The sequence below is a fragment of the Bacillus rossius genome, chromosome 2 (genome assembly GCF_032445375.1).
Source record: "Bacillus rossius redtenbacheri isolate Brsri chromosome 2, Brsri_v3, whole genome shotgun sequence".
Classification (NCBI taxonomy): Eukaryota; Metazoa; Arthropoda; class Insecta; order Phasmatodea; family Bacillidae; genus Bacillus; species Bacillus rossius.
This window is the reverse complement of record NC_086331.1, coordinates 15,802,774-15,829,716: the sequence shown is the minus strand read 5'-3', so window position 1 is coordinate 15,829,716 and position 26,943 is coordinate 15,802,774. Positions and strand designations below refer to the sequence as shown.

General features: G+C 38.3%; 1 protein-coding gene across 4 annotated transcripts in view; it reads right to left on the bottom strand.

Annotated features, from left to right (window-relative positions):
- Positions 1–26,943, bottom strand: part of LOC134529137 (trehalase) — a 469,230-nt gene that overhangs the window by 334,568 nt on the left and 107,719 nt on the right. Inside the window, exon 2 of one of the 4 annotated variants that reach the window (XM_063362907.1) lies at positions 13,123–22,576. The exons of the other annotated variants lie outside the window; for them this stretch is intronic. Within the exon in view, the coding sequence (XP_063218977.1) occupies positions 19,764–22,576 (2,813 nt within the window). The 3' untranslated portion in view covers positions 13,123–19,763. Of the gene's footprint in view, positions 1–13,122; positions 22,577–26,943 lie in introns of those variants that run through there. 4 annotated transcript variants of the gene reach the window in all.

The window sequence follows — 26,943 nt, the reverse complement described above, 5'->3', positions numbered from 1 at the left end:
TGAATTGTAAGGTCACGCCCGGGCGGGCAATTCATCCAGCCGACTGACAAAGTACATAACCTCATATCCCCCATTATGCGGTGTCGTATTTGTTAATACAAAGTGCGATGGGAGGCATATAAAGATAAATGTCACATATTTATAGTTCAGTGTTATTCAACCCATTTATATTATGTAAAGTATATTTTCCTACAGAATTTGGGAACACATTAAATAAATTAGCCTAGCTATTGATGGAAACTAATGCTTCAGAATACGTGATTTCGAATAACACGATCATTTTTAGGAACGAATTAGTCGTGATGAGTGAGGGATAGGAGTACATTAAAATATTAATCGGCCAAGTTTACGACGCGATGCGTTAAACGCAGTCGTCGGTACTAGTCCACAGTGGCTGTGGTGACTAGTAGCTCATCAGGGCCCCTGCTCACACAACTTTCTCCTTCAGCGTCCAGGGTGGCCTTAATCACTGGACAGGTGTGGGTTTCATCCACAAACACGAGCAGGGGTTGAACCTGTGTTTTGCGCTGGGTGTTCCCGAGATTGTCGTCGTTCTGCGCAGGCGGAGGTTACTCCTGCAGCCTGCTGGCTAGACGTCTGCGCGGCCTGTCGCCAGACGATCGCTGGGTTATTGAGCGCAGGACGCGGTCTGTCTTTCTTCTTCCCCGGCTGCTGCCGTGCTCCCTCATCCAACATGTCTTCGTCGCCTGACGGTGGAGCGTCGATACAATCCTGCGGAGTCTCATTCAACCCCCTGACCTCGCACCGTTAACTGACAAAAATATTAATTATATTGCTTAGAATGGCCTCAAAATGATATTCCGACCCTCTAACATATATAACAAGGAGAGGGCGAAAACTTTGGAATTTCGGGTGACATACCAATAATAAATAAAAGGGGGCACAACTTATACATTAATAACGCTGCACTCGAAATAGCTAATCCAGTGTGGCCCAGTAGATAGTGTAACTGCCTCGCTGGCCACTCGGGATCAATCACCCTTAAGCTACTTTTTTTTTAACAATTTTACATTGAAAACATTAAAATTAATGTTTATAATCTTAAATTAAAAAATTGAATTGCCATCAGTATGAATTTTACGCTTTGCGATTTTAAGTATGTTTTTTAACACTTTCAGTCACTCTTTGTCAATTCCTAAGTATATCGAATTTTAATTTTCTCATTATAACTCAACAATTTTTTTATTTTTTTTTGCTTGGTAATAATCTTTCACTATAATTATAATATGAATGTATAATAATTAATAGTAATTAAAGAAAATTAAAATAAAAAATGTTTCATAGTCATAAGTATTGTTAGATTTATTAAAATGAATGAAATAATAATTCGTCGTGGGAAACTACGGGGCTTGTAAAGGAAAGCCCAATTAAAGATTTTACTACCACACAGTTTTATTTATTGTCACTATTTACTTCACTAATAAATAATCTCAAAATGCCAAATAATCAATTGCACTTAAAAATGTTGCTTCCCCAGTCACTCGGTTCTTACACACTGCACACCTCGCTGGGCCGCACCTCTGACGCAACTCTCACCGCAGCACCCCTCGTGAACCTCCATCGCGGTACTCCGCCGCCGCCGCCGCCGCCGCCGCCTCCGACTTCCCTTCGCCGAGGACCCACTCAAAGCTTCGCAATGAACTACGCCGCGACCGCGATACTATCGCCCGGAACTGAACTCTCCGCCCTGGAACCTTCGTCCAAGGACTTCGCCGCTCTACCGCACCCGCGGCACTATCGCCCCGGAAACTCTGCCGCGGGAAAACTCCCAGCTCCCAGCTGAACTGAACTGAACTCGGAGGCTGGCGTCCCGGGCTTATGTATCACAGGCGCCACTTCTAGAATTCACGAGCGCGGCTGGGGCCAGTCGCGTCATTCCGCGCCGACCCGACACTAGAAATCTCTACACGCGTCGGCAGCTGCCAGGTGGCTCGCGGAACTCCCCAGCTGTCAGGTTATCGGCCCCGCGCGGGGAGCGGAGGGAAGGAGGGGGGAAGCGACGATCATTATAATCTACAGACGCGCACGGCACATCTCATGTTGCGGCGGCCACGTGATGTCAGTGGCCGTGTGGGGGCCGCCAGCCAGCTCTGCACCTGCCCGTGTCGCGGCCTTGCTCACGTTCGTAACAGTATGATGGCTACTAGAATGTAGGTACACCTTAGACCCACACATTCAAGGTTTAGTAAGTTCCATGTTGTTATCAAGATATAAATTGTGCACTTCAGTGAAGGAATAGGCTGGAAGAGTTAAAACGAAAATTTCTCTAAGTTATCTGTGCGTAAATGCCTTTACTCTATCACACGATGGGAAAAGGCATCGCGCGAAGATGCTATCAAAATATTCATTAGCTCACCAACTGAGCACTCCAAGTTTACTTGCTGCAAACTCATAGAACAAAGAGTCACAAAATCTGCTTCCCTCTTGTATTTGTTAAAAAAAAATTTCATGCAACACTTTCGCATTTATACAATGCGCATGGTGCGAACAGAACATATGGTTTACGTGTTTTCATGTTAAGTATCCCCCAAAAGTGTGCACCGAATCTGTACAGTACAGTGAACGAGATGTGTAAATATTGTCACACTTTGGTGTGTGTTTAAAAATAAATTATGTTGTGCATTTAATGACATGTGTTTGCTTATTTCAATTTAACCCTTTCCTGCCTGGTGGTACTTGTGAGTCCCACAATGTTTGAAGCCCCATAGAAATAGTGTGTGCACGTTTGAAACCACATGCTGACTGTCGGGACCTCTGGGTCCCTGTATAGCTCCGCTCTGCCAGTTGTCGAAGAAGTTCGATTGACAGCCAAGAGGTTGCAGCACTAAAACGGCAGCACTGCACCAGTCTGGAGCGCCCTTTTTCTTGTTTGTTGAGCTGGACATATGATAAATGCCTGTCAGGACTTAAAAGTCCCATCATTAAAAAAAATATTAAATATAAATAAAAAAATTTGAAAAAAATTATGGCCTCCTTTTATGCCTACTTAAATATAAAAATGAAATAAAATTTACAAAATTCAATTTTTTTTACATTTCTAGGCAGGAAAGGGTTAACCTTCAACCTAGTAATTGAACGTTATAGGTAAAAAAAAAAATCAATAAACATTTTCACGAAATGAACAATCTATAAAAAAAATTAAAACAAGTATCGAAAGTGGGATAAAACCCGAGGCACCAGCGCGGAAGTCACATGCTCGAACTGCTGGCCCACATTTCATTAATGTTTCCAAGTGTAAAGTTTGAATGTTATACAGGTTGAGCCTCAATTTTATTGGCTGTTTCTCGAGAAAAATTGAGTGTTTCGTTTTTTCCTTTACTCTCGCAAGGGGACGTCCAAAGTTTGGGGTTCGCAAAGGTTTTCTGGTTTTACCGGAGAATTAGTGACAAACATTGTTTCTTGTCGATATAATATAAAAAGTAAGGTTCACCGTGTATGTAATTATTCTTAACATTTGACCCAATAAATGTAACTATGGTAAATTTGAATAAAGTCACAATATTTTTTTTTTATGTGACCCGTGCGAGCTCTCCTCGAGTCATTTCACTACCGTGCGAGCTCTCCTCGAGTCATTTCACTACCGTGCGAGCTCTCCTCGAGTCATTTCACTACCGTGCGAGCTCTCCTCGAGTCATTTCACTACCGTGCGAGCTCTCCTCGAGTCATTTCACTACCGTGCGAGCTCTCCTCGAGTCATTTCACTACCGTGCGAGCTCTCCTCGAGTCATTTCACTACCGTGCGAGCTCTCCTCGAGTCATTTCACTACCGTGCGAGCTCTCCTCGAGTCATTTCACTACCGTGCGAGCTCTCCTCGAGTCATTTCACTACCGTGAGAACTCTCAAGTCATTTCAACACCGTGCGAGCTCTCCTCGAGTGCGGATGTTTTCGCGAGCGCTCCCTTGCAAATGGGATTTTGGTTATGGCTTTCGTGTTTGATTTAACCTCATTTGTGTAATAGACCAAAGTGTATGCCCTTTAGTGAGGACTCATGTTTAGTATGCAGAAAAAGCCTCTTTTGGTAGACAGAAATTTATCTTTTGTTCAAGTGACTGTGGTGCACATATTCATGAGATGTGTTCAGCTGAAAAAAAAAAAAAAAATTGGTTACTCATGAGGGATCATATTTATGTATAAGGTGTACTAATACAGCAGCTATGTTTCGCTCAACAAAAAAGAATAAAAAGAAAGGGTTTTCACTTAGACATTGAGCAAGCAAGATTATAAATCATGTGACTGTAGTGCAAGCAACTCTCAAGCAGAAACTATCAAGCTGTACAAGAAGACGGGTAGCCTGACGGAAAATAGTTCGGATGAGAGTGTAAAATCTAATTTTCTAATCTTGGCAGAAAAAAAAATGTGTGTTAACCGACCAAGTAAAGGACCTGAAAGAAGATAATGTCACACTGCGAACTGTGATACCATCTTTAAATTGTACTCGTTACTGCTTATATTGTGCGTCAGTAACAGCGAACAGGCTCTCTCTTCATAACAAACCCTACAGCCAGGTGATGATGAAAATACTCCTTCGGCGTTTTCGCACAGACCAACAGCCGCACATGGCCCAAGCAGCCACGTAAAGATGCAGCAAGACAGCCGGCAAGCCATGGGGCAACGCTGTCTACTGACACAGACGGCTTCACAGCCCAGGCGCGGACGATGTACCCAGCTCAAGGAGGCACCTTCAACACTGTGTGTAAGCCAGTGACGGCAAAAAAATAAACAAGTTCAGACTGGAGTCCGCAACAATGTGAACCTTAAAACAGTACCCAAGCCAGTTCGACCAAGCACGGCTATCTTTGTTTCCAGATTCGGCACTGATGTTCAAGGGAACGAAATAATATCCTACATTAGCTCTGAACTAAAGGTATCAAACCTCAATGTTGTTAAATTAGAAACTAATTACGACTCTTATTCTTCCTTCTATGTGGCTGTTGCTGAGACATTATGATCGGCCCTCTGGTTTCCTTATCAGTCCGTTCTAGGGCGCCAACAAAACGACCAATTATTCACTCCTGATGTCACCGTGGAGAGAAATAAAACTGACGATAACACTATGGATCCGAGGTGACTGCAATGAAATGATTGTAATATACTGTCGCTAGTCGAGGATGTTATTCATATTTATTACCAAATTGCAAGAGGTCTTCGGACAAAAGCAATCTTTTTTTCTGAAAACATAAATTCAGTAAATAATCTATTATATGACTAAGTGAAACGTGGCTTAGTAATCATTGTTTAAACTCCACTATTTTCCAGAAAAAAAAATATTTTGTAAGTCGCAGAGATAGTGATTATGTTAATACCTCTTGCAGTGGGGTGGGGGAGTACTTACAGCTATAAACTCTCAAATGTTTCCACTTTCAGTTCAGAAAAATGAATTTGATCATAAATTTGAAGCTATATGAGTGTAAATTACAATTATTAAAAGTGAATAAAAAAAATTCAATTGGTACTATTTATTTGCCCCCTTAAACTAACTGTTGTAGACTAAAATGAATATGTATTATTCTTAGGGATAAAATTAAGTAATTACACTAACCATATTCTTGTAATTGTGAATTTAATGTGCCAGGTATAAACTGGACTAGCAATCATAATCAAAATATATTGCATTATTACAATAAGATCAAAGGATATTAACTCATCAAAACCATTTATCATCTTAATCTGGAACAGTTCAATTTTACAGTACCTTTTACAAAGTTGCTAGATTTAGTTTTTTTTAACTTTCACCTAGAAGAGGTTGCCAAATCCGTGGACCCTCTGGTTCATGAAGATGACTACCATCCTGCAATAATTTGTACCTGTATATTTAAATCATCAAATCTAGACCCTCCAAAGCTTACTATCAATATGCGTTTATAGTAAAGGGGACCATCTTTCATTATATTTATCTTTAAAATCATTTCACTGGCGACCAACTTAACATGATGTAAACCAAATGGTAAAATTCTTAACAAGTAGTACACAAACTATCATCAACCATTATGTGCCCATGACCAAATACCACCATGGTAGATATCCAGTATGGTTTTCAAACGAATTAATTAAACTAATAAAATGCCCAAAGAAAACTAACATAACTATCATAAAATGTATAAGAAACACAAAAATGATTATCACTATTTTCGTTTCTCAAAGGAAACTTGCAAAGCAAAAAAGAAAATCAGGTAAAAATAGGTAGCAGTCTGATTAAATAAATATACTCAAGAATAAACGTAACAGTTTCTGTAAATATGTTAAGCTAATGAAAGATGGTCAAAGGAAAAGTTTAAACCTGATAGTGAATGTGACACTCATTCAAGATCCTAATACTGTCACTAATCTTTATTGTTAACATTTTTCAGAAACATGTGTTCAGTCTTCGGATAACATACTTCAATCTAAAGACAATACTTCAGTGTCTGAAAACTGTCGCAATGACATTAATATACCGGTACCAATAGTTACAGAGTCAGGTAATGTGGTCCATTACAAATCTTAAGTCAAACAAAGCCTCTGTTTCTGATGGCGCACTTAACTTTATAATCAAAGGCTGTATTCATATATTTACGCTAATATTATTAACTCGTATATTTTCAATACTGGCTTAAAAAATACCATATGGAAAAATACAACTGTGATACTTATTTTAAAAATATACATTTTTTAAAAACTATAGATATTTCTATGTTATGTAGTGTCTCAAAATTATATATAACCATGTCAATTTTCATCGGAAAAACATGGGTTTCAAGCAGGAAGATCTACTGTAACAAATTTGTTTAATCATGTAAATAATCTTTACCGAAATATAACATCCAAACAGCAAACTTATGCTATTTCGATATGGGTAAAGCTTTTGACACATTCCAACGTAACTTAATTCTTAAAAAATGTGCGCCTTAGGTTTCGACAAACAGTACAGATCTTGGTTTTCAAACTACGTATCTCACAAATAGAATCTTCTCAGTCAAGAGTCACTAATGCATTATCTACAAGCTTCCCTGTTTCACCGGGTGTTCCTAAAAGGCAGTAACTATTTCCCCTTCTCTTTAATATTTTTCGCAAATATAAATTTTTATTATAATAAGTTATTAATGTATGTTGACATTAAATTGCAAAAACTATAAATAGTAATAATGATTGTGAAGATCTTCAACATGATATTTTAGCTGTTCGGGAAAGGTGCTCTAGCAATTGTATGTCACTATGATACAATCTTTTGTATTACTTTCACCAGAAAAACATGCCGTATCACCTATAACTAACAAGTCGCAAGTACCGACAGCAAACGTGTGGATAACATAAAATATCTAGGAGTCATTAGATACTAAACTTTACTTTCATCAGTGTGTGGCTAGTCTACTTAGCAGTACCTCCAGAACTTTCGGATTAATCAAATTTACTACATTACAACACCTGACTCAATACTGTGTTTATTCACTTTAATAAGATCAAAATTAGACTACTGCTTTGTAATATCGAAGTCAATTACTACTAACTTCAATAGAATAAAAAATATCCAGAAAAAAACTCAGGCACGCGTGTATATGTATGTATATATATGTGTGTGTACATTATAACAATATATATATATATATGAAAAATTTCAATCATCCGACATACCTTATGACTATACTACATTTTTACCTATTTCTAAAATAAATTCTCTTTTCATAATCTTTTTTTTTGATTCCTCAGCTTTAATATCGTAAATTGGCTTAAGAATTCCATTTTATAATAATAAACAAATGACACTTTCAATATAATTACACAGAATAACTTAATAGGTGTGTTAGAAAATATAACACTTACTCTCACAATTAGAACCTTCAACTGGAAAGAAAATTTAAAAAAATAAATTTTTAAACTATTATAAAATACAATTTTATATATTTTGTTGATATAATAAAAAATATATTTGTATTCTGGTCATCATGTTCAGTATAAGTACCGATATAAGTAAAAGTATACCGGTATAAGTTAAATTTTTTTTTTAAAATTCAAACCATCATTATATACAATTTTTTCTTGATTTTACTGTAGAATCTTAATTGTCATAATTTTGATAGGCTCTTATAAAATATAAAAGTTATTACTATTATGACCTTTTTTCCACATCTGAGTGTCTGTTTATTGTGTTCACACATCTATTGTCAATTTATATTTATTTCTAATTGTATATTAGTTTTAGCAATATGTTTGTGTTTGTTAATGATGTTTATATGTTTTTTTTGTCATTCTGTAGACAGCTTCCAGCTGTAGTGTGGCACGTAAAACTCTTAAAAACTAACGGAAAAATGTATGAATAGTGAAGATGCAGGACAAACTTACTTCAAAAAAATGTAGTCATTATGTCACTGTATTATATAGTTGACAAAGGAAATAGTTTCAGTTTTCTATGATGCAATAAAAGCCTAAGAACTGGTTTGAAAGGTCCCATGGTTGGTCGTGATGACTTCACAACGCCCAACTGTAGCAAAAAAATAATAGGTCAAGTATTCCAAGATCCAGCAGTTAGTACAAAAAATTTAAAGATTTTTCAAGCCAGGAAATATTTTACTTTGATAAAATAGTTTTGTTATTTAACTTAATAATACGATGCTGCTAAAAGGTTGTAAATATTACACTACTAAAATGTGACAGCTAATAACGAAAAAGGATGTAGAGTAAACTGTCAGTATTTTAATTGATGTGTGTCAATAAGATTACGTCATCGTCACTCAAGATATGGGTTATCAGACCAAAGTAATGCCTACAAATAACCTGGTACGTAAGGTCAGTTCATTTCAAAAGACCTTGAGACAGGCACGAATATTCCTGTGGCGAGCTGAAGTGCAGACCAAGGAGATTACTCAGTGTTATTTATCATTTCCAACCTCCTGGCACAAACTGCCTCGCCAGCCGCCAAGCATCACAGAGCGTGCAGGAGCTATGCCTGCAACTTCTTATCTACGGCCATGGAGTGGAGGCATCGCAGGACAAAACACACCAAGGACAAAGCCTTGGTTTATAAGACAAGGGGCAACACAATGTGGTCTGTTCAACAAGCAACACTTCAACTAGAATTTATATTATCATTTTCGGGCTTCTCACAACATTAAAAAAAAAAAAAAAACAACGTAAAATATAAACATATTACGCCTACATCGTTATCAGTTTTTGTTAACACTTCCCTTAAAATTACCCAGCTGTAACAATTAAACGTAAAAATTGATGAACCTAGTTATCTTCTGTAATGTATATAGGCGTAAAAATTATTTTGTTTCAAATGTGTACCTCTATATCTTGATGTCTGAATGGGGATTAGGCCTCATCATTTTGCAAGTTCTAATATTTTGTAACCGCTTGCAATAAAGCATCCAAACTGTATTTTTTATTTATTTGATATGGCTTAGGGCTTAGCTTTGGCTAATTTTTGAAGTCAACGCTTCTGAACTGGTGTGATTAACATGACAGCTGTAGTCGCCCGCATGAAGCAATAACCTTGCAGCGGTTACAGAATAGAGTTTGTTAATATTTAGTTGCAATAAGGTATAAAGGGTCTGGGAGATGATTTATGCCTTGAAATGCCAAAAATTATAGAAAAAGCCACGATGGTGGGGCCTAATCTCCCTAAACTATGATATTCTTTCCTGTGTATTTTTTTTAATACCACAATGCTTCAATGGCCTTATGGTTTATACCATAAAATGGGTTCACGTTATGTATTAAATAATTTTAAAAAATCTAAAAGGCAGATATGCAAACCAAAACACACATTTGCTATTTACGTTAACTTTTTGCATCTTGTGTTTATTGAATTTATTTTGTAGTTGTAAACCTGGTTCAAAGGTGTACACAGACTGTGTGCATGTGCATTTGTATACAAAAAATTTACCATACCACAATTTCCTCTTAAAGTTATTCAATATAAGCTACATATTTTACATACAACATTCAAATGCAGTAGTAATGACAATGACATACAAAGTATGACATTTTAGAACCTCATCGACGCTCTACCAGCGTCCGCCATGACACCAGATTTCAACAGCTCCATTGGCAAATAAGCCGTGCAATGTTGGGGCCACAGATATTTTAGTGAGCAGCTTGCACGCATTTGTCTACATATTTCCATGGTATCTCATGTTTGCCGACTGTCCGTAAACTTAACCAAATTTGGTCCGCAAGCCACAACGGAAGGTTTTTCACAGTCTACGATTAAGATATTCAACCAGAATTCCCTGTAAAAATAATCAGCTGTGAAGCCACCATATATATTTTTTTTTCAATCACTGCTTATCTGTGGTATTCATAATTTATTTACTTATTTGTGCCAGAGTTTGTGCATGTGAAATAAAAATGAGAGAGACACGCAGATACGAAGTGAGAGGCATGGGCCGGGTGGAAAAAGGGAGAGGGGGGGGGGGGGGGGTTACTTACAAGAAAGTGGGAGACAAGACATGTTCATGTGTCAACATGCAAGTGAGTACAAGATGTACACAAAATGAGGTATGAAAAATACAGCACTGGGAGCGGCAGACCACAAATATCCATATTGAGTAGTTTTTTTTAAGGAGGCGATGCTTCTTAAATTACTTAAGAACTAAATTTTACAGTAATGTGGCTGTTTAGTAACATAGTGTTGTGCAGCTTTTCTACAACTGTCACTATGTATAAAGAAATAACCCAGATATAAACACAAAATCTTCGTGGCAAGTTGTTGCAAATTACATTTGTCAGCTGGTAATATGCCGGGAGTCTCACCTGTGATGCGAATAGTTAGGAGTTTTTGGTTTATGAGCCATTGCTGGGTCTGGGTTTTTAACCTGTGAAAATTTCCTTCTTGGGTTTATCCACCTTCATACCACAGAAGGTAATGGCAAACCACCGCAGAACCACTTTGCCTAGCCAGACCTAGTCCTGGCTATCTTCCTGTGGCGATGGCTGGGGTCCAAACAAACCTTCTGGTCGATCACCCTAACATCAAACTCTTGAGAGAGCATAGTAAGATTTCCCCATAGGAACGTGAAAACTTTGTGATCTTACGGACTGGTTAGGTTGAATCGTGGAGTAGGAATTTTCAGGAGATTGAGTGCTGTGACTTAGTTGAATGCACTGTTTCACCTTGCCATCGCCATATTCTAACACACAAAACATTGCGGAAATTTTGCTTGACCACGTCTGATGATAGTTAGCAAGTATGGATTAGAATCTCACCCATAAACACAAGTCACTCCCCTAAAATACAGCAATTTAACAGTGTCCACAATTCAAATACTATTCTACTATTCAGCCAATGTTTAAGCATCCAACCAACAACATGCAGACCATGAGTTTAGAAAAAATTACTGCTCCCGGTTACCCTGTAATCATGCAGACGTGGCCACCCTTGGATTGAATTTAGTGAGCAAATAAGTACGTCAGCCATTTCCAAATATTACCATGACTTGAAAACCACAGCCGGTTAGTTGAATATTTTCTTTTTACCTGTTGGAAAGTTACACAGCCACAGCCACTTGCAAACATCAAGTTGTGGATAACCCTGCACTCCCATTACAGAGTAGCTGGGCTCAAATCTAGTTCTGACCAACCTGACAACTGCTTTCCAGTGTTCCCGAAATCACTCCAGGCAAATACTGTGACTGTTCCTTAACATAGATCATGCATGGCCCACTCTTTCCTCAGCACATATTCCTTAAAATATTTTTCATTTCCAAAACATCGCTTTCAACAGATGTTGCAGAAAGTGCCCATCGACAGATACATCATTAGCATACAATTTGCATTAGTTTACAAACAGTGCAATAGCAGACATATGTTTTTGTTAATTTATAAAATGGAAAAAATTAATACTGAAAATTTCATGAAATAGTCACAAACAAAACGAAAAACTTGGGCATGCAAAGTTCTACAATCTCCCAACTGTGCACCTGAGAAGGCTTTGATAGTAGTATTCGCAAACAAGACGTTCAATATATTATTGGCCAAAATGTTAACATTTACTATACAGTATGAAAGCACTGTATTCTTTTCATGCCACAGTCTCGACCAGCCAGTGATCCAAACTCACGTCGTCTCAATGGTGCATGCCTTGGATGGACTATTGGTTCCTTGACCAATGAGTTTGCATTTACTTTAACTAAGTGGACCATTTTTTAATATCTTTTTACCAACTATTTTTTTTATTTCGAATTGCCATATGTTTATTTCCATGTACTGTGGACCCCCACATACACAACCTAACCCACATAAATATGTTTGTTAAAAGCTCAGATGATGCAAAACCTTTATTTTTGAGTGAGCACGATCTACCACCTCGACATAGCTCAACCTCGAAAGTCAAGCCAGTACTTTTTGCTTTGCATTGATCTCTCAACCCTGAACATGCCTGAAGAAACGCAGAGCGAAACATCGGTGCAATCTACCACTTCGATGCGGCTCACAAAAACCAAGATAGTATACTAGGCAATGACAGCGAAAGCCTACAATCTAACTTCATGAGAAACAATAATAGCCCAGTGATTTCTATCTTATCTTGTGATCAGCTGCTGACATCCATATCCACAATCACAACAAAATATAGCAGTAACTTCAGTTTCGTCTGGCTCACACCTTAGCAAACTTACAACATAAAAGGGCAAGTATTTTCACATGGACACAGTCATGCAATGAATAATGTATTGAGATCTCATATTTGGTATCTTGGTAAAAAAATTCTAATAAATTACTTTTAATGTATAAAATATGGGAAATATTAATACCATATTATAACACTGTAATGTAACTGTAAGGTTTCGAAAAAATGGCTGTAGAAAAAAAAGTTTTTTTGTAGTCTGTTCCTGACTGTGCTACATTAATATTAATAATATTGTGTTTGGGCAGAGATTTGACACTGGATTATCAATTTCCGTGGATAGGGGCTCAAATCACAGCCCAGCCATCCTGAATTTGGTTTTCCATAGTTTCCCCAAAGTTCTTCCAGGCAGACATTGCCAGTTCCTGGTCCCAGTCCCTGATCTGTGTTTGAGAGTCGAAGAGTCACAAGGCCTCTTTTTAAAATGATTTTATTCATTGAAAGAAAATGATTAACAAGGATAGTGTTAGGATTAGTTTAAATGACAGGATTTCCACATTTAGTAAGTCAAAATTACAAATGTATTTGCAAAGGTAAAGTATAAAACACATTTTACTAAATATTTGTAGCTACATATTTTGAAAAGTAAAACAGTACACAGTTGTTCTCATGAACAAAAGCATTACAAATACCAAAAGCGCACCAAACACTTCTTTAAACACAATATTATTCCCCTTCAAAATTACTTACAAGAAATTGTTTCATACTTGTAATTGAAGTATTTTTTTCAATCATGTAATTATTATAATGGACACCAACATTAAAATCAAAAAACAAAGACCTTAAATTTAAGGATAAGAAATGACAATTACATAAAAATTTTCAGGTAATATATTATACCAGAACAATGTGAACCATTTAACCCATAAAATGTTCTATACACTGTAAACAAATTTAACAACGTTAAGCACAGAATGCAATCATCCACAGAACTTCAACACTCTTAGTAAACCTTGCCAATAATAGTTTTAAAAATTTACAGTAGGGCATTAAGTTTTCACAAGCAGTTAACAAAGTAAAACAAAAAAAAATTTAAAAACTACCAAAATTACGTTTGTAATAAGCTTGAGTCACACTTTTTCCTTTATGTTCGTTCAAAACAAAAAAAAATCAATTCATTAAATTGATATATATTTTATATTGGTTTCACTTCATATTGTTTTGGTATTAAAATTACTCAAAAATTCTTTTGCATTAAGAATTTTATTTTTGCTTTTAACATGTAAACACCTTCGCTGTTGGTAAAACTTTAACTGTGAATGACTATAGCGCTAACATTGAGTAGTACTGTTAAGCTTGACTCGTGTATTAAGACGACTTGTGGTTATCGAAAGAGTGAACTAGGGACCCTTCGGAGCTAGCTTATCACGGAAGGGTAGTGGCCACTGACACACAAGGCTAAATGAAACTAACCAATTTGTACACTATGTAACGTAGTTTTAGGTTTAGTTTTATCTTTCGTTTTGTGTGCGTATTCAATCATTTCGAGTTAAAAAAAAAACCTAAACTGAACCAGAATATAAATTAAATATCAACAACAATATCAAAACTTGTTTTTACCCGATTTTAGAGTACTGGAGTACAAAACAAAATAAAAAATAAATTAGAAAAAATAAATAGGAGTGTGGGGGAAACTCGGCAGAGGTTGGCAATGCCGGGTCCGGAGCGAGGCACTCGGAAACCAGACACGTGGGTTGACAAGGACAGCGACTGTCTGGGCCGCAGACAAGATAAGCTGCGAGTGCTGTGCATCGATCGAGCGCCAGGCTGCGCGCGGCCAAGCCAAGATACCTTCCGAGGCTTCACGCCGCGTGTCGTAACCAGAGAGAGACAGAGACGGCACTTTAGTCTAATTTAGTGGGGCATCCTAAATTTGGCTGGTCGGCTACCACCGTTAATTTCGAGTGGACATAGTTAAGCTTCGAAGGTAGGTACGCAGGTAGAAACTACTGTAAACTGACTTGACATTTCAACGAATAACGCAACACGATATCCTTATGAAATACCGCTGCACGTGGGAGAAATAGGAGCGTTTGAGCAGACTTGAAACTTAAAACTTTTAACCCATGTGCAAATTAATTCAAGAATCCGTAAAAAAAAAACACCAGTTTATTCACCAAGACACTAGATGATATGTAATAGAACTCACGAGATTTTAGCTCCATTAATGCTTTGTTTGATGCACAGCTTCGAACGCGTCAAATTTATAAATCCATCCCGAAGTGTGTTTATTTTTAATCCATTAAAAACTTTGTATGCCTCTCCATAAAAATGTCCTAGGAACCGACTTTATGTTCACAAATGTAGACATAATTGAAACATTAAAATACTACAATATAGCAGAGGCATTATTTACTTGTTTCAATATTGTGTAAATAAAATAGCAAAAAAAATGTATAACAGCCAAAAATTAGGAAATATATCAAAAATACATGACCGGAATCTCTCTCGCTTTCACAAAAAAAGTTATAAATTTAAGCGAATTAATTCCAATAACAAGACGTCTCAGCATATTCTGAGAACCTACTTCGAATACATTTTGATAAAAAGCATTCTGGACAGTAAAAGGCATTTTCAGAAATTACGTGTTTTAAAAAAATCTTCTCAAATGAATGCGTACTTAGAATAGGTAAGCCGGTAGACGGTAAGTGGTGGTATACAAGCGGTATACAAGCACCTCCGTACGCCCACGTGACTGCGAGATTCAAAATCAATAACGGCTTCACCAGACGTTCGCTTCACTGCGGGGCGCTGCTGCAGCTATCCCTTGCGGCTTTACGACCAATCACACCGCCGTGGAGGATGTTCGCCTACACACTCAACTCTGTCCGGATTACAACCGACTCGTGTACTTTACAAACTTCCTGAAAACAAACAAGCTGGGTGAACTGGCGAAAAAAAAAAAATTGATTCATTATGAAGGAACTGGGTTCGATTACCATGACAGTTAACCTGAACACAGTTTACAGAAATTATCCATGTAATGCAAAAACTATTTTATAAACACAGTAAATTATCATGGACGAAGCAAAAGAATGTTGGCTATCAAAGCGACTGTTCATTGTCCAACATACTACTTCCATGGCTAACTGGTGTTTAAGTTCGAATTTTTATGAAATAATTATTTTAAACGTTATGATCGAGTAAACCAGAGAAAATGTTAAGCCGCACAACATATCACCAACATAAAAAAGTAAAGAAATAAGTAAAAAAAATGTCATCGTAGTATAGTAAAATCTGTTTTGGCATCAAAGTGACAAATCATAACCATGATTATGAGTGAGGAAATGTATGTGGCGATGGATTTTCCCGCAATCCAACAGCTGCCTTTTTAAAAGCTATGTTTAACAAAAATAAGGACTGAAAGGAAATTGTACTGCACCTACCAAAATTTAAACTTTAAATTTAATCAATTATTAACTGATTCCGTGTGAAAGAGTAGTTAATCTAAAAATTTTCAATATTTTAATGATGTTAACTACACTATAACCGAAAAAACACAAAATTTTATCCCAGAAGACGATAATGTCGAGTAATAATAATAAAGTTAACTAGAGTTGCTCAATCAATTTTGTAAAATTTTCAACAAGAAATTTCTTACAAAAATCTCAAGTAGATGCAACCAACGTAGCCACTATACACAGTAATTCTCCTCATGGTCGGTGATGAGCCTTGTGTGTCAAGAGCGAAACAAGTACGTGTCAATCAGGGCGCAATGTTGCAAGTCCCAACATTTGCTTGTATAAGTAGCCTACCATACCATTAACTCATTTAAACGTTCAGGATTACACAATAACAACACTATTCTATATAAAATGTGGTAAGTTGTCCATAATACATTGTTTTATGGTAGATAGTACAGGTTTGGTACATCTGATCCAAACTGAACCCCATAAACCAAATGGCACAAGATTCATCAGTTCGTAACACTAAAAAAACTTCAAGAAATTACTCATCTTAGTCTTGAGGTTTACTAATAGACTAAAAAAGTACAGGGTTGAAAAAACAATGCCAATACAACACACATAAAAAACCACTTGAAAATCACAGGAATATACCCAAAAACTATTAAAAAGAGTAGCCCTAAAGAAACAGAGCCTTCTATTACATTCTCAACACTGACTATTTAACATTTATATCTGAGGCCATAATACTCGAAGCTGAAATTCTCCGGGCGATAATTAAAAAAATAAAAGTCCAATTAAATAACTTAACAGGAATAAAGATATCCTAGGGTTATTAGAACAAGGATTTCAGCATCTTATCTGGTATGTTTTTAATGATTTTATGCTGATAGGTATTTCCAAGTTGAATCACCTGATGCAATTGAGCCTGAACAACCATATTAGTCAACATTTAACCTTTACAAATTTTTTATTTATAGAAAAATAGCAACATTAGCTCAACACTGAACTCTTTCCTATTAAAACTATATGCTAAAAAGACAAATTACACAAAAAATAAATCAAAATAAAGAATAAATATGAAAATACCAGTAAGTTACACATAGAAAAAAATTAATAACTATTATGTTAAAAAGAAACTGCACTTAAAATTGTTACATTACATATAGCCATTTTTTCAATAGTATGTTTTGTTATAGTATTTAAACGATGCATAATTTGGCATCAAGCTAGTAACCAATCATCACAGCACATAATTTAGAATTGTAGGTGTTGACATCATACTTTAACAAATACACAGAATAGGGAGCAGACCAGACATTCAAGAGTGTCCAAAGAAAGGAGACAGTTTGATCGTTAATTACATTAAAGTCCTGAGGTATGCCAATGTCAAAGTCACTCCCGAAAACAAGGCAAACTTGGTTGGTGGCACAAATTCGCTGGAAGACACTGTGTTTTACATGAATAACTGGTAGGAGAAGATAGCAAGCTTGGCTTAGCCAGCAAAGCCCTCAGGTATGATTACCGCAAGGATAACCAACATCAGTTTTGAGCTATACCACGTCAGTGCAAGGCTTGTTGTGCTGTTTGGATTAGGTAGTACACTGGTGTTAACCGTCTCCCTTTTCAAGTGCCACTAAGATTTCATCTTTTAATCATTTCACAGCAAAAAATTGGATGGAATGGAACGGAACGTTTGATTGCCATTATATATGAGATCGGATACGATAAATGCTTGTCAAATTTTGTACCATTCGGACACAACATGGCAAATCTATGAGTAGACTGGTAATGCTTAAAATTTGCAACCTGGTCTAGTGGAATGTCAAAGTATAATAATTTATTCAAGAAAAGGGCCTGCTTGTTTAACATTAGCCATGCTTGATTATTACAGCAATGTTTTCAATAAAGAATCCAAACTTTTTGAAATGTCACCAGTGCAAACTAACAACAAAGCTATTGGCAATGAATTAAAAGAGTAGTGTACTGAAGCATATCCTAAATTGTTTAGACAGCATACGCACCGAATCTGCGGCTCTTTCCAGCAAATACTTGACTCATATATATATATATATATAAATTTTTTTTTAACGAACTACTTTTCATGATTGGTAGCTAGCTTCTCAATTATTATTTAAACTGTTTACATCATTTTTCACATGCAAAAAAAAACATAAAATAGTGCAAACTAGGAAACAAAAGTAAATACTAAGTTATTCTCATAACTGGAGAACATGGATGAAAATAATGCACATAAGCTTTTTTTTTTCAGTAATATGTTATCAACCATTGTGCTTATACATGAGGTAAGTTGTTGTGTAAAGTTATTTCGTCCAGTTTCAGACTTCTGTTATTGTTTAAAAAAATAATACTGGCAAAGTATTTTTTTTTTTTAAGTGTTTACATAAAGTGACTATTCTCGTACTAGAGTAAAGTAAAGCTCGCCACTTAACATTTCTAGTCATCAAGTGGCCAAACATGTGGAGTGCAAACAGGGCAGTCGTGTGCTCCTCAATTAGGGATTTCTTTTCGCACTTCGACCTTAACAAGCCAGCGCGATGCGAGCAGCTCAGGCGATAATACGCGATAATGCAGCGACAAACAGTGACGAATTATTCGCGCTAGTGATGCATGCATAGCATCATAGTTGCCATCCAAAATGTGAACAATAATAATAACTTACTCAAAATAATGACAAAATGAACAAGTAAAAACTTTAAAATTATGGACACTCTTCTCAGGTGACGGCTCAGGTGGTGTACTGGTAGTCCCTCCTCGAACATGACTAAATTTAGAATCAACTTAATTTTGAAATAAATTTTATACTGCAAAAATATCAATAATACTGAATGAAATCAGTAACGGAACAAGTATGAATAATGACACAATCTCGGGTAAAGTGTTCGCGGAGAGCCAGCGAGCTTGCGTGTGCATGAGTGGTGAAGGAGAGGGAGGTAGAGGGAGGAGGAGGTAGAGGGAGGAGGAGGTAGAGGGAGGAGGAGGTAGAGGGAGGAGGAGGTAGAGGGAGGAGGAGGTAGAGGGAGGAGGAGGTAGAGGGAGGAGGAGGTAGAGGGAGGAGGAGGTAGAGGGAGAGAAGAGGGAGTTAAGGAGGAGGGAGAGGAAGAGAAGTTAAGGAGGGAAAAAGTGTTTCCTGTGCGACTGTAGCACTACATCCATCCTGCAGAGGAGCGCAAGCAAACGCACATCTGAGCCAAAGCCCAGAATGCAAAACAGCAGCAAACTCCAAAACCATTATCAACTTTCATAAACATAGTGATTACTCGGCAATAAGGCGAGGGTTCAGTGTTGCACAGAATAGTTAGTTAGTAAAAATCATTCAAAAACCGGCCGGTACTAATGAATTATATATATATATATGTGTGTGTGTATATATATATATCGGTGTATAAAATTGTACAATGCTAAGCCAAAACAGTAAATTGAGCACACAACAAAATCTCCCAAAATACTTAAGCAAATCATCAGTCCTCAAAATAATTTGCTTGTTTACAAAATGTGTAGTGCATTTATACTACTTTCTGCAATTTCTAATAAAAAAAGTAATGTTACACACTTTTTTGGAGCCATGGTTGACATTATTTTCAGTCATCCAAAACATTACATAAATACTTGAAATAAAACAAATACTGGTAAAGCATTATTATTAAACAAAGACAAAAAGTCTGAAACACACACAATTGGTTGTCTTTTTACTTGGTCTGTCTGGCGCACTCATTAGGAGCGCCACATGACTGCGACAGTGTTTAAAGCTTCCAGCTCTATGTCTATATCATCCAGCTTAGTGAGCATCTTCTTCATGTTAGTATTCACCTCCTCAATACGCATCAGCACACGCACTTGATCTGCCCTCACTTTCCCAGCATCTTGGAGCAGTTGCTCAAACCTAGGAGGTAATGTACACCCATTCGTGCGTTCTTCCAATTTAGCACTTACATTATCTAAACGCGGCAACAACTGCTCAAAATTATTGATCAATTGCTCAGAATTATGGAGCAATCGCTCAATGTTTTTCATTTCCGCTCGCTCTCGCAGTCTAGCATTTTCTGCCTCCATGCGTACTAGCATGGCCCCCTGTCGCTCCACCAACGAAAGCAAATCACTCGCTGACGATTTGGGAAGTATAGGTCTGACTACAGGCTTTGCAGGTGGGCCAGTAGAGTATAGATATACCGGCTCTGCATCATCTGACGGTGTTTCTGAAGATTCCTGCCTACGGAATAGGGGCACAGACTGTTTTGTATGTGGTAAACCAGCTGTAGTGATAGACGAGAATGATATTGCACGAGATAGTCCAGCTGCATATTCTTCAGTAGTTTCCCAATCTGTGTGCGTTTCAGAGGACGAAGACCGTGAGATGAGAGAAATTACTTCTGGTTCTGAGGTACTCTTTTTTCCGAAGACCTTCCTGGGGCGTGGTCTCACCTTCCGACCTGAAGCTCGCGGCAACCGCGCCGGACTCCCTGCCTGAGAGTTTGGTCCGGAGGAATTCTTCTTGGCAGAAGATTTCTGCTGCCCGCCAACCTTCCTGGGACGTGTTGTCATCTTCTGAATTTTAGCTTGCGGATACCGAGCCGGACTCCCCGCCTGAGAGTTAGTTCCGGAGGAATCCTTGGTGGAGGATTTGTGCTGTCCGCCGAACTTCTTGGGGTCTGGCCGCACCTGACCAGCTTCCTGCACCACTGAGGAACTCTTCGCTTGGGAGCCTGTTCCAGAGAAATCCTCGGCGGAGGATTTGTGCTGCTCTCCGACCTTCCTGGGGCGTGTTGTCATCTTCAGCCCTTCAGCTTGCGGAATCCGCACCGGACTTTCTGCCTGAGAGTTTGTTCCGGAGGAATCCTTAGTGGAGGTATTGTGCTGTCCGCCGAACTTCTTGGGGTCTGGCCGCACCTGACCAGCTTCCTGCACCACTGAGGAACTCTCCGCCTGGGATATTGTTCCGGAGACATCCTCGGCGGAGGATTTGTGCTTCTCGCCCACCTTCTTGGGGTCTGGCAGCACCTGACCAGCTTCCTGCACCACTGAGGAACTCTTCGCCTGGGAGCTTGTTCCTGAGAAATCCTCGGCGGAGGATTTGTGCTGCACGCCGAACTTCTTGGGGTCTGGCCGCACCTGACCAGCTTCCTGCACCAATGAGGAACTCTTCGCCTGGGAGCTTGTTCCTGAGAAATCCTCGGCGGAGGATTTGTGCTTCTCGCCCACCTTCTTGGGGTCTGGCCGCACCTGACCAGCTTCCCGCACCACTGAGGAACTCTTCGCCTGGGAGCTTGTTCCTGAGAAATCCTCGGCGGAGGATTTGTGCTTCTCGCCCACCTTCTTGGGGTCTGGCCGCACCTGACCAGCTTCCTGCACCACTGAGGAACTCTTCGCCTGGGAGCTTGTTCCTGAGAAATCCTCGGCGGAGGATTTGTGCTGCACGCCGAACTTCTTGGGGTCTGGCCGCACCTGACCAGCTTCCTGCACCACTGAGGAACTCTTCGCCTGGGAGCTTGTTCCTGAGAAATCCTCGGCGGAGGATTTGTGCTTCTCGCCCACCTTCTTGGGGTCTGGCAGCACCTGACCAGCTTCCTGCACCACTGAGGAACTCTCCCCCTGGGAGCTTGTTCCGGAGACATCCTCGTCGGAGGATTTGTGCTTCTCGCCCACCTTCTTGGGGTCTGGCCGCACCATACCTTCAGCTTGTAGCTTCCGCATCGGGCTCCCCGCCTGAAAGTTTGTTCCGGAGGAATCCTTCTTGGCGGAGGATATGTGCTGTCCGCCGAACTTCTTGGGGTCTGGCTGTACCTGACCAGCTTTCTGCACCACGGATGAACTCTCTGCCTGAAAGCTTGTTCCGGAGAAATCCTTCTTGGCGGAGGGTTTGTGCTGCTCGCCGACCTTCTCGGGTGCTGGCTGCACCTTACTTTCAGAATGCGGCAACTGCGCTAGACTCCCTGCCTGAGAGTTTGTTCCGGAGGAATCCTTCTTGGTGGAGGATTTGTGCTGCCCACCGACCTTCCTGGGGCCTGTTGTCATCTTCCGACCATCACCTTGCAGCATCCCTGCCGGACTTCCTGACTGAGAGTTTGTTCCGGAGATATCCTTCTTGGGGGAGGATTTGTGCTGTTTGCCGAACTTCTTGGGGACTGGCCGCACCATACCTTCAGCTTGTGGCAACCGTGCCAGATTCCCTGCCTGAGAGCTTGTTCCGGAGGAATCCTTCCTGACGGAGGATTTGTGCTTCTCGCCCACCTTCTTGGGATCTGGCAGCACCTGACCAGCTTCCTGCACCACTGAGAAACTCTTCGCCTGGGAGCTTGTTCCTGAGAAATCCTCGGCGGAGGATTTGTGCTGTTCGCCGACCTTCTTGGGGTCTGGCCGCACCTGACCATCTTGTTGCTTCGTCACCGCTGCTGGCGGTGTTGGCATCACCGCCATCTCTTCCTGGGAGGTGGTATTGGCAGCAGCCTTCTCTGGAGAAGAACTGTCGTTTTTCGCCATTTTCTGCTTATGTGTGGAATTTGTCTCCTGACAGCTGGCCCGCTTCATATCTTCATGGATGATTGGTTTTGTAAAAAAAAAAATTAATTTAATTCAATCATACTTAAGAAAACAGCTATAACATATAGGTATATAAAAAACTCAAAAATATATATTAGAATAATATAGGTAAAAAATTTAAGCTTAAAATGTTTAAATCTACAAAATATGTTTTATATTAAATTTCTACAATAACCTAATTTAACCACTTAACATGTTAATCGATTTAACGCGGGTTATATAAAGTGGTAATTTTATGCTAACCCAAGTATACTCCTGACACAATTCACTTTGCTATCCTTCGTTATGTATCCCGACTATTTCCGTCGTGTTTCTTCGCTCTTGTAGTTTACTTTTTTCCGTGTAGATTGCGGCACATATTGACTATCTGTGTACACTTCAAGCTTTGTAACAGAGATGGCAGCTCTGTGCGTTTTCCGACACGCAAGATGATAAGCGTGTTCATGAAATGTTCGTAACTTACACCTGTTTGTTTACAAATATTTAGTTTATTATTTCCTTGACAGGGTGCAGTATCTATTTAGATTTCATGACCTCACCGTGCACAGTGCAGTGATCAGAGACAATAGCAATGGTACTGTTTTTTCGCGAGTTTTGTGACACACAAGTAGACATTTTTTTAGTTTTCATATGTGTATTTCATAAATAATTGTATGAATATATCAACTGAATATTTTATTTTTATTTTGAGTGAGTTTTGCAGTGGATATTGCCATACGTTTTGCGATATTTTCTTTTGTATTCAGGTACGAATGTAAAATGTAATTTGTGAATATCTTTCAGTGATTTTTATTTTGTTTTGAAATGGAAACAGACGAGTTAGTGGATATTCAAGGATCGGATTTAGAAGATGCTGTAGCAGAAAGTGGAAGTGATACGGTGTACACAAGTTCTGACACTGGTTCTGACCGTTCAGATTCGGAAAGTGACAATATTCTTCAGTCTGTACGTCAGTGGTACAAAATCAACACTGTTCTTGCATCACCGGCACCCTCAAACTATGCATTCCATGGTACTCCTGCAGTAAATTTCATAGTAAGTGAGGATGCTGACATACTTTTGTTTTTCCACCAGTTTTTTGATGATGACCTTGTGAAACTTATATCTGACGAGACAAATAGATATGCTGATCAGTGTCAAATGAACTCACCTGGTAATTCAAATCGGGTGTGGCAACCTGTGCAATGTGATGAAATGCGTGTTTTTTTTGCTCTGAATATTTTGCAAAGTATTGAAAAAAAAAACCAGAACTGACACAGTACTGGTCAAAAAATCCACTGATTTCGACTCCAGTTTTTCCACAATGTATGTCTTCAAGAAGGTTTTTACAGATAAAACAATATTTACATTTTTCCAACAATGAAAACTACAATCCAGACAATCACCCCACTCCTAAGCTGAATAAAATTTGGCCTGTTTACGACATTCTGGTTGAAAAGTTTCGTAACCTGTGTACGCCTTGTCAGCACATCACAATAGACGAAAGCCTGCTTCTCTATAAGGGCCGTTTGGGATGGGTTCAGTACATTCCTTTGAGAAGAGCCAGGTATGGTATAAACGTACCTTCTGTGTGAATCTAAGTCAGGGTATGTCTGGAACTTCATAATTTACACAGGGAAAGGCACTGTGCTTGGGAATGAGTTCACTGATTTACCAGTATCCTCGCAAGTTGTGATGAATCTCATCAAGCCTCTACTCAACAAAGGCTATTACCTAACAAATGCTATTGCCTAACAATGGACAATTTTTATAATTCGCCACAGTTAGCCAACTTGTTGATTTCGCACAAAACAGACGTTTATGGGACATTGAGACCAACGAGAAAGGATGTCCCCAAGGCCTTGCGAGAGACAAAGTTGCGTAAAGGGGAAATAACCGGGTACCAGCGTGAAAAGGTGTGTGTAATGAAATGGAAAGACAAAAAAGATATCTGCTTGATTTCAACTGTACATAACACAAATGGTGAAGGTCACAAAAAGAGGCGAAGATAAATTGAAACCAAAAGTGGTAGTTGCTTACAATGATACCATGGGAGGAGTAGATCGTGTAGATCAATATCTGTCAGACTATACTGTTCCGAGGAAGAGAGGCAAGAAATACTACAGGAAAATTTTTTTCCACCTTCTAGATCTTTCAGTGTGGAATTCATTTGTATTGTACAGGAAATCTGGAGGAAGTAAGTCAGTGCTGCAGTATCGGATGGAGCTAGTGAAACTAACCATGGAGAAATATCACCATCCTGAATTTGCAGCCAAACATGGTCGTCCTGGGAAAACACCTCCACCAATAAGGCTAACAGGATGCCATTTTCCTGAAACAACAGAGAAAAAGTCTAATCCAACATGACAATGTGGAATATGCAGTAGAGTGCGTGATGGAAAGGGCAAAAGAATTCGAAGGGAAACAAGATATTTCTGCCCAGACTGTAATGTGCCTCTGTGCGTTACTCCTTGTTTTAGAGTATACCACACTACATCAACTATATAGAATGCTATAGCACGTAGCATTTACCTAAAACAACAACAGTGTGTGGGTAAGAATTTACATTTTGCTTTTAGACAGTTTTGCATGTAGGTAATTTTTATTGGATTTGTTTTTTAGGTTTTTTATCGTGTTCATTATAAAGTGTATCCAATACTAGCGAAAATATTTTAAAATATAACATTTATTTGTGGTTTTCTGTAGCAAGGGTATGCATAAAATATAATGTGTATTATATAAAACTCTATTCATGTACTTCATTTTCGTATTATAGATAGGTAGTATTATACATTTGGGACATTTTTATGGTTTTTTTCCAGACTGTGTGACAAATAATGTGTACTTATGTAAACTTTATGTCATGTATACCATTAATTGTATTGTTCTTATTTAATATTTTGGCCATTTATTACTGGCATATGTAATTTTGGAATACATATTTTTTTTTACTCTTCATTACTGTATATTGCGTAAACATTTCGCATCAACATTTTGCAAGGATTTTTTCCTACAAATAGTATGTTATTACTTAATGCAAACGTAATTAATTACTCAAAATAAAATCGATTCACAAAATATTACACGATTTGCATTTCCGCTGCAAAAATAACATTTACGCAGACATAATGACTGGCCGAGTTAACTCGGGATAAAACTGTGGTAAAATTACTGTCCATATTTCATAAACAAACAAATTTTAAAAAAAAAGGCCAACTGTCATTTGTTACATTTATAAAGTACTTTTCTATTTAGTAAAAAAAAGGGTTTTTTTTTTTCGGAACAGCTTTTGAAAATGTTATTGGAATGTTAAGTGGTTAAAAACGAACTAATCATCTATATTAGAGTCTAGATTGTAGTATAACTGTTTGATTCTGTTTTGACGCCACGTCTTGAAAATGATCTCATTTCAGCATGCCTCGATTCAGCTATTATCAAGGAGGGTAAAAAGTGAAGGACAAATGTTCTGGCACATTTCTTTTTCAGTGACCATTCACAGGTTTATCTGATTAGCCCATGTGAGAGAATAAATGGTCAGCCGAACCAGATGGTTAGGTGCTTTGTGGGGTTCTGCTGAATTGTCTTATTGCAGTCTTGTATGCGTTGCAGTTTTTTTTACAGAGTCCGTTTTCAATTCTATGACTTCTATGATGATTCTGTGACTGCACTTCTAATATTTGCTAGGTGTTGAGTTTGGAGAAATGTGTCAGAACCCTAGATCTTCAGTTTTAAATCAACCTTGATATTGATTGCAAAAATGCAACCCGAAAAACACTGGCTTATCAATATTTTCACACATATTGGCTCAAACCAGATGCTTACTCCTTTTTTGCCCGAATTCCAGAATTAATTTCCAACTTAATGCATGGCACATTCTCTCGCCTTCATATTCCTCAGACACCACTTCTAGGACAAACAAGTGCTCCTTTAAAGAGCATTGTACATACCTGGCTTACGAAACACATTAAAAACTTAAAATTTGATTATATTAAAACTAACTAAAAATATGTCTTATTTCCGACCTGTAAAATTTGTGTTATTGTTTGGTGACATGTTAACAGGCAAATTAGTTTAGATTTTAATCATTAAATCACTTGTTACTTGATACACCTAAAGATAATAGAAGCCAATAATACTGCAAACATGGGACCCAGTCATGTGTAGCTAAAATTAAGGTACTTTCAAGTGACTATATCCTATTTATGCACAACAAGATGTAATCTGCCTTCATGCCAAATAAAATAATGCAAATTTTGAAGTCTTGTGCCCAATAAAAACATCTAACTGTATTTATAATTACCTATTTTGTCATAAAATGGTACTGTAGCGAAAGTCCCATAAAGGCACACTGCCAACGAAAATACTGCACTTCAGTTCA